This window comes from Diabrotica virgifera, chromosome 6 (assembly GCF_917563875.1).
Source record: "Diabrotica virgifera virgifera chromosome 6, PGI_DIABVI_V3a".
Lineage (NCBI taxonomy): Eukaryota > Metazoa > Arthropoda > Insecta > Coleoptera > Chrysomelidae > Diabrotica > Diabrotica virgifera.
The window spans coordinates 208,363,261-208,377,872 of record NC_065448.1 but is presented as its reverse complement, the minus strand read 5'-3'; the positions used below and the strand labels follow the sequence as shown (position 1 = coordinate 208,377,872).

The following is a 14,612-nucleotide window of genomic DNA, read 5'->3' as shown; positions in this document are numbered from 1 at the left end:
TTTTGCTCCTACGTATGCTGCGCCTTCCTTGAATCTTTCCCTGCATAATTAATTTTAAGAGTTCATATCTGTCACGACGTGTTATATGACCCAAGTATTGAAGTTTTTTTATTTTGATCGAATCCAGTATCTCCCTGCTGTTCCGTATTCTCCTTAGTACTTCCTCATTGGTTATTCTGTCTGTCCAGGAGATTCTCAGCATTCTTCGATACGTCCACATCTCAAATGCTTCCAATCTATTGAGGCATTGTTTATTGAGAGTCCATGTCTCCACACCATACAAAAGAACAGAAAATACATAACATTTTAGTACTCGCTTTCTAAGATTTAGGCTGAGGTCTCTACTACATAATATTTGTTTCATATTATTGAATGCACTTCTAGCCTTTTCTATTCTAATTCGGATTTCTTTGGGATAATCGTTTGTTTCACTAATGTTTGTCCCTAAATAGTTATAATTCTGAACTCGTTCTATCGTCTTATTATTTACGTGTAGATTGATGTTTCTAATATTTTTCTTTGATATAACCATGAATTTCGTTTTCTTTATGTTTAGTGACAGACCAAATTCTTCACTCGTTGCAACAATCTTAACTAAAATTCTGTGTAGATCTGTAGTAGTTTCTGCTATTAGTATTGTGTCATCGGCGTATCTAATTTCACTTATGGGTAGGCCATTTATTTTTATGCCTGCTACTTCATCTTCTAATGCTTTTTTGAATATATCTTCTGAGTATGCATTAACCCTTAAACGCCCAAGGGTGGGTAAAAAATGTCCACCTAATGCGTATTCCCTTGAAACATATTTATTACGTGTTTAAAAATTTTCCAAAAATTATTTATTGTTAAAAAGACAGCCTTTTATCGAATGTTAAATTGTTTCTACCGATATTTTTGAAAATAAAAGTAATAACTTGAGTTAAATATGGGTGGGCATATAAAGTACACCCTTGGTAAAACTTGTTACTAAAGGTTTCTATATAATTTCTCGTTGGTAGGAACATAATCCATATAATTATAGACGTATAATTACATAATCGACATAATTATCCGCCAATGAGGAGGCTGAAAGGAAAAATGTGGAGAAAATAGACAAATTTGAATTACTGGCTTTTACTGGTATGTTAATTTTGATGTACATTGTAAATTTTGTTGTAAGGTTTGTAAATTGTTTATATTAATATTTTACAAAATGCTGTGTTTATTAAGCATAAGATCCGTAAGTTTAATCCATTTTCAACAACTCTCAATAAATATATTAGCTATTTTCGAGGTGGACATTTTTTACCCACCCTTGGGCGTACATGGAACCTAAAAAAGGTTGGGCGTTTAAGGGTTAAACAGTGATGGCAACAAGACACAGCCCTGTCTAACGCCCGTTTTGATTTTTATTTTATTGGTGTTTAAATTATTTATTCTTATGACAGCTTCTTGTTCATAATACAGCTTATTTATTATTCTTATATCCCGTGTGTCGATGTTCTTTGTTCTTAGTAGTTTTATTAACGGATTATGTTTCACCGTATCGAATGCCTTGTTATAATCTAGGAAGCAGACATAGATGTCCTGATTTACATCTAAACATCTCTGTATTAGCACATTTACTGCAAATAATGCTTCTCTGGTTCCTTGAGCATTTCTAAATCCGAACTGAGTTTGTCCAATGTCTTGTTCTAACTTTTTGTATATTCTATAGTCCAGAAAGCCACTGCGCATCCGCTAGGAAAAATATTCTAATTCGGATTTTTTGCACAATCTTACTCAAAAAGGACTCCTTTTAACAAATTTGCATGTTGCCAGGACCAAAAGGTGGTCAAAAATTTTTTAAACGTTTTTTTTTTGTTTTTTTCCTAAAATTATTATTTTTGCATGGAAAAAAGTTTTTTTAGGTTTTTTGGATCATTCCAAACAGAAAAGGTCTTTAGTGACTTTTCTCTAAAAATGATAGTTTTTGACATATGTATAAGCGATTAAAAATTGAAAAATTGCGAAATCGGCCATTTTTAACCGTCAAAAACTATGTGAAAAACTGAAAATTTGAATGTTGCCAAGGTAGGTAGATATTCTTTAAACATCGATTGATGAAATCCCGAAAAGTTTTTTGCAATACAATATTCAAAACTCCTTTGTTTTTTAATTGCTAATCAAGCGTGCGCGACACTATTTTCCACCGACAGTATGGTGCAAATGAAAGGAATAAATTCGTTATTTCGTAAACTGGCGACTTTAAGGAAAAATACCGAAACAGGTCGATTTTTATTTTTAAGTTATGATATTGTGGCATATATGGTATACTAGTGACGTCATCCATCTGGGCGTGATGACGTAATCGATGATTTTTTTAAATGAGAATAGGGGTCGTGTGGTAGCTCATTTGAAAGGTTCTTCAATTCTCTATTCAGTAATGTAAACATTTACATAATTATTTATACAGGGTGTCCTTCTACTTATTTTTTTGTCAAATAATTTAATTTAATAAAATTTTTTTGGACACCCTGTATAAATAATTATGTAAATGTTTATATTACTTAATAGAGAATTGAAGAACCTTTCAAATGAACTAGCACATGACCCCTATTCTCATTTAAAAAAACCATCGATTACGTCATCACGCCCAGACGGATGACGTTACTAGTATACCATATATGCCACAATATCATAACTTAAAAATAAAAATCGACCTGTTTCGGGATTTTTCCTTTAAGCGCCAGTTTACGAAATAACGAATTTATTCCTTTCATTTGCACCATACTGTCGGTGGAAAATATTGTCGCGCACGCTTGATTAGCAATTAAAAAACAAAGGAGTTTTGAATATTGTATTGCAAAAAATTCTTCGGGATTTCATCAATCGATGTTTAAAGAATATCTACCTACCTTGGCAACATTCAAATTTTCAGTTTTTCACATAGTTTTTGACGGTTAAAAATGGCCGATTTCGCAATTTTTCAATTTTTAATCGCTTATATGTCAAAAACTATCATTTTTAGAGAAAAGTCACTAAAGACCTTTTCTGTTTGGAATCATCCAAAAAACCTAAAAAAACTTTTTTCCATGCAAAAATAATAATTTTAGGAAAAAAACAAAAAAAAAAAACGTTTAAAAAATTTTTGACCACCTTTTGGTCCTGGCAACATGCAAATTTGTTAAAAGGAGTCCTTTTTGAGTAAGATTGTGCATAAAATCCGAATTAGAATATTTTTCCTAGCGGATGCGCAGTGGCTTTCTGGACTACTATGATGAATAATCTTTAGAAATACTTTGAGCATGTGGCATATTAAACTGATGGTACGGTGTTCGCAACATTGTCTGGCGTTTCTCTTTTTCGGTATAGTCACGAATGTTGATAGAAGCAATTCTTTAGGTAATATACCTGTTCTGTATATGATATTAAATAATTCGACAATTACATGTATATTGCAGTCGGCTATAAGTTGCAATATTTCTGTCGGTATTTCGTCCGGTCCTACAGCTTTACCAGTTTTCAGTTCTTTAATGGTGTGTTTTACTTCACTTTCTTTTATTTCTGGTCCAGTCTCTTCAACGAAAGTGTGCCGTACCTAGACTTCCCATAATATACTCATTTCTAATTTTATCCTTCTTTGTCACTCCACTCATCCATCTAAGCATTCTCATTTCCACCACATGCTTTCGTTGTTCCTCTTTCTTTTTTACTGCCCAACATTGAGTTCTTATAGATTTCTTGTCAGATACATGCACGGTCCTATAAGATTTATACGCGAGCATGAAATTTTTTATGATTTAAGTTTAGATTTGCATCCTTTTTTATCATAAATATTATAACAGTTTATCCGAGATCCAGTATTGTTTTTATTGCATTATTATTGTATTTTATTATTTATTGTATTTCCATATTGTTTTAATTATCTATTATATTTTGTATTAGGAATAGAATTGTTATTGCAACTGGCTGAATGACTAATGTCTATGCCATTAAATGAAAAAAAAAAAAAAAAAATTCTACATTACTCTGTAATACCGATCCTAGATACTTAAATCTATTACTTTTCACAATAATTTTACTATCCGTAGATATCATTTCATTTGTAGTAACTCCATGTTTAAATGAACATTCCAAATACATTTTTATCCTACTAAGTTTTAAACGTTTTGTTTGGAATTTACTCGTTTCCTGTCGCTGATAATCGAAATAAACACTAGTGGACTGTATGATACTTGTAATTAATTGAAAGAGGTACAAATTACACAAAATACACTTCTTGGTTCGCGTATTCGTCTGTAGTCTGTTCTCTTGTCTACACTCTTAACAACATTAGTTCCCGAATTCTAGTTTTTAGGTGTCACTGAGGCGCGCGCGGTGTTGCCACCGTTGCCATTTTTTATAAAGGTTAAAAGTCCTAACATAGCCCCCCTTTTGAAGGGCACCTTCAAAAATATATACATAAAATATTGAATAGTAAAATATCTAAATACACAAAAAATAAAACAAACACAAATAATTGTCAATTGTTGATGTCTTCTTGCATTGGTAAAGGACACAAATGTCTTACTGAACGAGTAACTGATCCCTTCATGGTGGTTACTTCTGCTACTCTGGTTTCTCCATCTCTACCTTGACATAACTTAGTGATTCGTCCAGTAATCCATTGACAAGGAGGAACAGAATCATTTTTAATAAGAACCAGGGTTCCTAATCGAATTTTGCTAGCTGGATCCTTCCATTTGTACTGTTGATGTAATTGAGACATATATTGTTTGGAAAATTGACCCCAAAATTGCTGGTACAGCTGCTGCACATGTTGGAATCTGGTTAAGCGACAGCTGGCTATATTGTGAACGTCATACTCTGGCAATGACGTAAGAGGTCTACCAATTAGGAAATGGGAAGGTGTAATAGGAGATAAGTCATTAGGATTATTTGACATGTCAAACAATGGTCGTGAATTTAATATACCTTCTATCTGTACGATAAGGGTGTTAAATTCTTCAAATGTTACATTATTATTAATTAATATTCGTTTCAAATGATGCTTAGTGCTTTTAACAGCTGCTTCCCACAGCCCCCCATGATTAGGTGTATAAGGAGGAATGAAGATCCATTTTATTCGTAGCTCGCTTGTAGCCGTTTCAATAGAATTGTAATTTTTCTGTAAAAAATGTCCGAACTGTTTCAGATAATTGTTGGCTCCTACAAAGGTACTGCCGTTGTCTGAATAAATAGTACTAGGTATACCACGTCGAGCGGTAAATCTTTTTAAACTTGCTAAAAAATTCTCTTTTGTGAGGTCCGACACAACTTCTAAATGGACAGCTTTTGTGCAAAAGCAAATGAATAATGCCAAATAACATTTTAATAGTTTAGCTCCGCGCCCCTTTTTACTAAGAATATTAAAAGGACCTGCATAATCTATACCAGTCACATCAAATGGAAAATTAGGTTTAATTCGATTATTTGGTAGATTTGACATTGGACTTAAAAAGGGTGTAGGATTAAACTTGAAACAAGTCAAACGATTTTTGACAGTTTGTTTTGCTAAGACACGTCCTGCTATAGGCCAGTAACGTTGTCTTACTGATGCAAGCAATAATTGAGGACCTGGATGAAATAGTTGCTTATGCTTATACTCGAAAATTAACTTAGTAAAATAGTGTTTGGATAACAGAAGAATAGGATGTCTAGTATTGAACGATAAATACGTATTGTTGAGTCTTCCACCTACTCGAAGAATTCCTTTATTATCCAAAAATGGAGTTAATGAAGAAAGTCTATTATTTTTTGGAAGTTGCTTGCCCCTTTTGAAAAAGGATAATTCGTCAGCAAATGACTCTAATTGAGCTTGTTTGACGATACTAATATGGGCTTCATCTAATTCTGCAATAGATACATTACCCGTACGTTTATTAGATTTATTTCTTAAATTGTAAATGAAACGTAAACAATAGGCTGTTATTCTTTGAAGTGTAATAAAATCTGAGTATCTAGTGATTAAATCTGACAATTGTACTGATATAACTTGAAACACTTTAGAAGTCTTTTTCAACTCTGTCAGTTCTGAAGTTTTTAACTTAAAATCCACATTAGGCCATTCTGACTGTGGCAATTGCAAAAACAGTGGTCCGTTCCACCAAATTGTATTGGAAATTAATTTTTCAGGCATAATACCACGAGATGCAATATCTGCTGGGTTACTTGAACTGTTAACATAATTCCAGGTAAATGTGTTGGACAACGATTGAATTTTGGATACTCGATTAGCAACGAAAACTTGTAATTTACTAGGATCCGTATGAATCCAACTTAGTGCTACCTGAGAATCAGACCACATGAAAATAGGAACATTGACTTGAATGGCTTCTGTTACGGTGTTTATTAGTTGTGCACCTAATAAACAAGCACAGAGTTCTAGTTTCGGAATAGTTACAAGTTTGATTGGTGCAACTTTAGTTTTTGAACACAAGAGATTAACGTGATATTGATTTGAATCATCGATGCTTCGAAGGTAAATGCACGCAGCATATGCAGCTTTTGATGCATCACAAAAACAATGAATGTCAAGTAAAGTATTCGAGACAACTTTACGAGGAATAGATATCTGATTAAAAATATTAATATTATTTTGAAATTGTAACCAAGTCTGTTGCAAATCCAAAGGGATTGGAGTGTCCCACGAAATATGAAGAGTCCATAATTGCTGAATGAGCATTTTTGCAATAATAATAGACGGGCTTAACAGACCTAGAGGGTCATATATTTGCGCAATATTCGATAGAATATGTCTTTTAGTAAATGGTTCGTGACTACGTAATTTGTTTATGTTAAAGGTAAACGAATCAGAAGAATTTAGCCACTGGACACCTAATGTTTTACAACTATCGTGATCTCCCAAATTTAATACTGAATTTGAGACATCGGATTCTTGAAAATCTGTAATTACTTGCTGATCATTTGAAATCCATTTTCTCAGAATAAAATGAGCTGATTTGAGCATATTGTAAATAGATTTGCATCTTTCTTGTAGTTCGCTTAGATCATTAGATCCTGTTAATAAATCATCAACATACATATCATTTAAAATTGTGCTAGAAGCTAATGGAAACTTGTCTAAATTGTCTTCAGCTAATGTTCTGATACATTTAATTGCTAAATAAGGTGCTGATCTAGTGCCATATGTGACAGTATTCAGTTGATAAATAGAAAATTCTTCATTATTATTTTCACGCCAAAGAATTTGTTGTAAATATTTATGTTCTGGATGTATGAGTATCTGTCTGTACATTTTAGAAATATCTGCTGATACAACATATTTATAAATTCTGAATCTTAGCAAAATGTTTAAAATATCGTTTTGCACTTTAGGACCTACATATTGAAGGTCATTAAGAGAATATCCTGATGAGCTCTGGCAGCTTCCATCAAAGACAGTTCTAAGTTTTGTAGTTACACTAGACTCTTTTAATATACCATGATGTGGTAAAAAATAGGAATGTTCTGAATTAATAGAAATTTTACTCATATGACCTAGGTTTTCATATTCATGAATAAATTCAAAATAGAGTTGTTTAAAATAGGAATTGGAGAATTTTGATTCTAATGACTTAAATCTTTTAATAGCTGTTTGCTTTGAATCACCTAATAGACTAGGAGAATATTTTAATGGTAATTTTACCACGAATTGTCCATTCTCATTACGAGATGTGTCTTGTTTAAATAAAGATTCGCAAATGAGATCGTCTTGAGACAGAAATTCATTCTTGGTTTGAACATCCTCTAGTTCCCAAAACTTTTTTAATTGATCATCTTCAGGGATGTGTACTTCAACAAAATTGCATACATATTTATCTGAATTAATTGGAACTGTACCTGTTACAACCCAACCTAAATGAGTATTGATTAGTAATGGAAGATTTTTACCTAATGATATTTTATCTTGCAATATAAGATCCCAAAAAATGTGAGCGCCTAATAACAAGTCAATTTCTTTAGGACAATTGAATTCTGGATCTGCTAAATTAATATTGTGAGGTAATCGAATATTATTCATATCAATAGGATAAGCAGGTAATCTACTTGAAATAACGGGTACTACAAGACATGATATACTAGAATTGAAATCTGAAAATTGTGAAGATATTTTTAATGAACATTGTTTACTAATGTTAGAAGAACGCTGACTAATACCAGTAATTGAACAGTTTGTATCAGTTAATTGTAGTTTTAATTTATTGCAAAAGCGTTCGGTGATTAAATTCATTTGTGCACCGCAATCAAGTAATGCTCGGCACTTATGAAACTTACCATCTTGGTCTTTAATATTACACATAACTGTAGCTAGTAAAACTTGTTTCTCATTTTTTGCAAAATTTATACTTATTTGCTGTTCTACACCATCATTTCTATGATCAAAAGTACTAGGTGAACTTACTTGATGATTAGTGTCACGAATTGAAACTTCTGCATAATCTTTATGAAGCAACGTGTTATGTTTGTGAGTCTTACAAACAGGACATGGACCAAATTTACAATTTCTCTTATCATGACCACTTAATAAACAATTTTCGCATAATTTAAGTTTTCTAACTTCCCGAAACCTCTCTTCGACTGATAACGCTTTAAAGGTGGGACATTTATAAATTGAATGTTCCTTTCTACAAAACTTACATCGGTTTTTAACCGCAAAGTGCACTAGATTGTTAGATCTGTTATGATACTTATTTGAACTTGAAGACTGTGATTTAGCCGTTTGAGATTCATCCAAACTTTGTAGTATGTCCGTCTTATTTTTTAAAAAATTGATAAAATGTTCTAAAGTAGGCAAATCGTTTGCAACCTTAGTTTCTTTCCATTCGCGTATAGTATTTTTCTGGAACTTGTTGATTAAGATATGTATCATAAATGAATCATATAACTTTTCTTTTGGTACGTCTATACCTTCCAAGGAAGTTAAATGTTTGGATATCTCGTCTAACATATTTCGAAAACTAGCATAATTATAATTATCTTTTTGCATCATGGTTAAATTTAGTAATGATTTAAAGTGGCTGTCTATTAAAAACTGTTTTTTATCGAACCTATCGCATAATAAATCCCAGGCTTTCTGAAATGGTTGATCTACGCTCTCTAAACCTTCAATACAACTGGCTGCGTACCCTTGCAAGGAAGCCTTCAAGAAATGAAACTTCTGCCCATCACTAAGGGATGCATTATTCGCAATGGTCGCATTGAAGCTATTTTTGAAACTAACCCAAAATTGAAACTCCCCAGAGAACGTTTGCAATTTTATTCTCGGTAATAGGACATTTTGCAGGGGATCACTCACTGCTTTAAATTCACTAGATTGACCTAATTGACCGTATTGTACGTTATTACTGTTTACCGCTACCGGTCTTAAAATGGTTTTTAAATATGCTTGTGCCGCATAAAATCGATTTTCAAACTCCTCTCTTTCTGAATAGTGCTCCGGTAATTGACCCTCAGAACATTTCTTTTCTATCTCTGTTTGAACTATATCAAAATCATTTAATAAGTTTATATGATTATCATATCTAAATTGAACATCTTGAATATCAAAGTCACCCTTGTCTTTTGTTTTAGTAATGAATTTCTCTAGCAAAGTTAACTTTTGTTTATTTGTTCCACGAAGTCTAACTAAATCTTTTAAATCGTCTACTACTACTACTTCATTTGAGGTCGCCATCTTAGTAAATAAAATTGATAAACTCGACAAATGGGTACTTATAATTTAACTATGGATTATTATTGAAATTAAATATGAAAACACATATATAATTGTACACAAATATCGCAAACAGAAGGTAATATCATTTAACTAGATTGATATTGATAGAATTGCATAAAATCGTTTATAATTATTGTCAAATAAACCAACTAATTATAAAATGATCGGTTAAGAATGAAATATATAAAAATGGAAGGATCTGACCTTTATTTGCAGTGGTCCTGATGAATAGCTGTCGCTTGTCGCGTACCTTGCTGTACGTACTTCTCTTTCGCTGAATTGGGCCACTGGAAATGACACTAGAACTTGGAACTATTAACTTGGTTAGCGTCTACTAGTTTTTGGCGCTAATATTGCCTCATGCCGGCTAATAGATAATAAATTCGGCTCTTTTGACCAAAATGTTTGGAATTTACTCGTTTCCTGTCGCTGATAATCGAAATAAACACTAGTGGACTGTATGATACTTGTAATTAATTGAAAGAGGTACAAATTACACAAAATACACTTCTTGGTTCGCGTATTCGTCTGTAGTCTGTTCTCTTGTCTACACTCTTAACAACATTAGTTCCCGAATTCTAGTTTTTAGGTGTCACTGAGGCGCGCGCGGTGTTGCCACCGTTGCCATTTTTTATAAAGGTTAAAAGTCCTAACACGTTTTTCGTCAAAAGCTTGTCTCCGCTGTTTCAGTTTTTGTTCTAAATCGCTTTCACTTTGTCCTACTAACACGACATCATCAGCATACATTAAGCACCGTGTAGTGTTACCTTGATATGTGATCTAACACTAATAAGAATCAAGAAGGACTCAGCAGATAGCCTTCGTCCAATTTCAAAATAGAGGCTATTTATTAAAGGAGTAGGCGCAAAATCTTGGTGCAATATTATTTAAATGCATTAATTTTTTTTCGAATCCTGAGAAAACTAATAAGTATTTTTGAAAAATTTAAACGCAGAATGAAAGATTACGTTATTATCGAGGGCCGAAAGTCCCTGAAAACTTCTATAATGTTTATTTTAATGAGTTATAAGAGTGAAAAGAAAGGAGAAAATTTAATGATTGTTAATCTCAAATATCTCATTCAAAAGCACCTTTTTGTTTATTTTAAGAGACATTGCACTAAGATGTTGCGCCTATCTCCTTAATAAATATTGCTACCGAAGGGTGAATGAAAAATTGTTAAGGTTATTTTCCTAATATTTTTGGATCAGAACCCTATCAGTCAGTTAAAAGACTAATAATATGCATAACTTTTTGAATTGTTCAATTTCAGTTTACTTGCAAAAATATGGGTTTGTCTGGAATATTTTTTATTAGTTGTTTATAAATGTACCCCTTTACGTATAAATTATGTATTTTTTTAGCATGTGATAGAAAAAGAGAAACTAGTATTGTCTGTTGAACAAGAAATTCTAAGAGTACATGGCAGAGCTGCAAGAGCTTTAGCCAATCAGTCTTTGCCATTTTCAGTTTGTACCATTTTAAGGGATGAAGAAGTATACAATCTTATAACACCCGAACAAGAAGAGAAGGACAGAAACGCTAGATCTCGCTATAATGGTAAGAAAGTAAAGCTAAATATGTACCATATTCCATAAACATATAGTTGTCAATATAGGAACTACATAATATAATATTATAATTTAAAGACCGTTGTATCTTGAAAATGGATGGCGTTACAAAAAAATTTTATAAAGCAAACCCCAATTATTTTTGAGTTTTTTACCTATTCTAGTGACGGTGTTACCTTTTTTGAAAAATATGTATAAAATTGTATCAAAAAAACGAAAAAAAAAACCGAAAAAATGCGGTTTTTTATTTTTAAAGGTACGTTTCACCAATTTTAAAAATCTGAAAAAATTCAGGGTGAAATATTGTGCAAAAATACACGTTATAATTGATTTTCGTAAAAACGAGTGTCTTAGTTTTTTTTTCAGAGTTATTTAAAAGTCTAAAATTGTTCCAAAAATTCGAATTTCCCGCCAAAAAATAAAAAAAAAATTTTTCATATAGATCTTTTTGAAACTTACAACTTTTTTCAATAAAGTTTTTGGCTAGCTCTTGATGCGGCTGAGATAAAAAATAAAAACATAAAAAGCCTAATTAGGCTCTAGGGGGGTCACGTGACCACCTAGGGGGCTAAAAATTTCAGAAAGTGAGTTCCTCTATATGTGCTAAAAAGTGGCCTATATGGAATTTAAATAAAGTTGGGGGCACTTTTCACCATCTTACCCGGCTAGGCCCTTTATATCAAAGTTAAGGTACTAATTGATTTTCATTGGTTGTAGGTCGTCTCTTTTTAAGCTGGCTACAAGATGTAGATGATAAATGGGAAAAAATTAAAGAACACATGTTGTTAAGACATCATAACGAAGCTGAATCTCTACACGCCGTCCAGAAAATGGATTGGGAGTGGAAATTGAAGGAACTAAGTCTTTGTGATCGAAAGTCGACGCCAAAGATTGACGAAACTCACGTGCCGATGGTACACGTGTCGGATGATTTCGATTTACTGCCAGCTTGAAACAAATTTTATGCAATAATTGTGACAGTATTTTAAAAATAATACTTTATTTTATAGTATGTGTTGTGTTTAAATGATTAAATATTTAAGATAATTATTGTTCTTTAATTATGCAAATCCTTAACAACCGGAATAACAGCACAGTGGCGGCCGGTCAGGGTCGGCAGTGCCGACCCACATATTTATAGATATAGATTTTTTTAATATTCGTATCTGTGAAATAAAAAAAATCTATCAGATAATGCAGACTAAATTTTATTCATGGTTTTTAAAAGGATTTGATCAATCCGAGCGTTAAGTGATCCCTGCGAGACTTCTCAAAAAATGAATGATCCGAGCCATTCATCTGACTTTTCGGCTAGCCGTCCCTAACTCATCCGTAGCTTGACGATTTACACGTAAAACTCAACGAAATAACAAATCGATGAGCAAGCGAACATTACATTCTCTCCGTGGGCAATAGCAGATACGGCATGGCAGGTTAAGCGGCAGGTACAGCACATTTCGGTCTGCCGGTCGGTGTTTCATTTGGAAGCATGCATCGGCAGAAATTGTAAAAATAATCACGCCGTTTTACGTCGTTTAATTGATATTGTAATTTTTTTAAGTTGTCAGGAATTATCATTTAGTGGACATGATGGATCGAAGCATTTGTTAAAAATCAAAGTAATTATAGAGAATTAATAAAATTGTTTTAGAAATACCTATTTACTTTCTGATTCGAAGTGTATTCGTAATACAGAATGAACTAATACATATAATTAAATAGTTACATTTTGAATAACGTTGTTGAATCTGAGATTTAGAAAACCATTTGCTTTTCACTGGAAGTAGATGAAAGTTCTAATTATCATGTCATTCACAATTATCAATTATTGTTGTTCGATACGCGTTACGTGGTAATATTTATAAGAGGTTTTTAGGTTTTAGAGACGTGAGTAAAAGCAATAAGGCAGAATATATTTTTGGTGTTTTAAAGAACAGATTCAAATTTTTTGATATGAAAAATAAATTGGTAGGGCAAACTTATGATGGCGTTGCTGTGATGTGTGGTGAATTGAATGGTCTCCAGGCAAAAGTTAAAACTATTGCATCACAAGCTTTATTTACTCACTATTATGCGCATATAATGAATTTAGTTTTACATGATACGTGTAAAAAAATAAAGAATATCGTCTTTTCTTGCCAGTTTAGCTCACCTAAACAGATTACTGCTTAAGAACAAATTTGTTTCGAAAAAAAAGCGAACAATTTGTCAGACGCGATGAAATTTTAAATCTCAGTTAGTTTTATCTAAGCAGATTATCTCGGTAGTTTTAGTATCTGTAGCAGATTTAGAAAAGCTTTAGACTTGGAGAAGAAGACAAAAATAATAACCATTAGTAAGAACACCAACACAAATTTCAATACCAATAAGGGATATACCGTTAAAATGAATGTAGAAAATATACTTTTTGAAATTATATTTCTTTACCGGCGATAGAGGGTGATTTTTTTATACGTTAAAACCTATCAGCCCGGCGCATGCGCATTATAACTTTGTTCTGATTGGATGTTCAAATGACATGTCAAAAATTATCCGATATGGCAGCTGTGGTTTGGAGGTAAAGGTAAACAAATGTATAATATATTAGTTTTATTGTTGTGAGGACAGCAACAAAAAAGTTTATAATATTGTAGTGACTTTTAAATAGTTTTTAAAAGCAACAGGTACGTAATAATTGTTAATGTATCATGGGTATAAACCTACCTATTTGATCTGCCAAAATACATAGTATGTAATACTTTTATTTATATAATTTGATTACCATCAAAATTTCTATCAATATTCACCTAATATATTGTTTTTTTACTCCATGTTTTGTTGTATTTTTTCAATTCTAAATCATTTCAATTCAAAATTAAAATAATTTGATCAATTTTCAAAATATCACAAGTTTAATCCGTTTAGTTAGTCGATCTTCGTAAATAATGACACATAGTGTTCGTGGCTAAGCGGAGAAGGCGAATGAATTCCAATACCAACCGCTCTTATCAGCGCTGGTTCGAGTCCCAATAGAAACTTTCTTTTTTGTTTTTTTTTAATACATTTTATGATTGTAAGTATATTTATTATATAATTGTATTTTCAGAAAATACGTATTTAGTTAAAAAATTTTTCGACAATTAATGTTCAGACATCATTTGTGGCTTGTTTAATGTGTTTGTGTGTGTTTTATTCTTTTATTATTTTAATTTTTGGCACTATTCTAATAAAAATGTTTGAGAAGTATTAAGTATAAATTAGTTTAATATTTAAACAAAATATAAATAAAAAGTATATTAATTTCGTTTAAATCATATAATAGAAGTATAACTTCTTACGTGCGT

The 14,612-nt window shown here is 32.0% G+C and overlaps 1 protein-coding gene across 3 annotated transcripts in view; it reads left to right on the top strand.

The window, feature by feature from the left end:
- LOC126887175 (ankyrin repeat domain-containing protein 12) overlaps window positions 1-12,336 on the top strand; it is a 191,314-nt gene extending 178,978 nt beyond the window's left edge. For all 3 annotated transcript variants that reach the window (XM_050654560.1, XM_050654559.1, XM_050654561.1), the window contains 2 exons: window positions 11,083-11,278; window positions 12,007-12,336. In XM_050654560.1, coding sequence (XP_050510517.1) covers window positions 11,083-11,278; window positions 12,007-12,242 — 432 coding nt within the window. In that variant the 3' untranslated portion in view covers window positions 12,243-12,336. The remainder of the gene's footprint in view (window positions 1-11,082; window positions 11,279-12,006) is intronic.
- The last annotated feature ends 2,276 nt before the right edge of the window (window positions 12,337-14,612 follow it).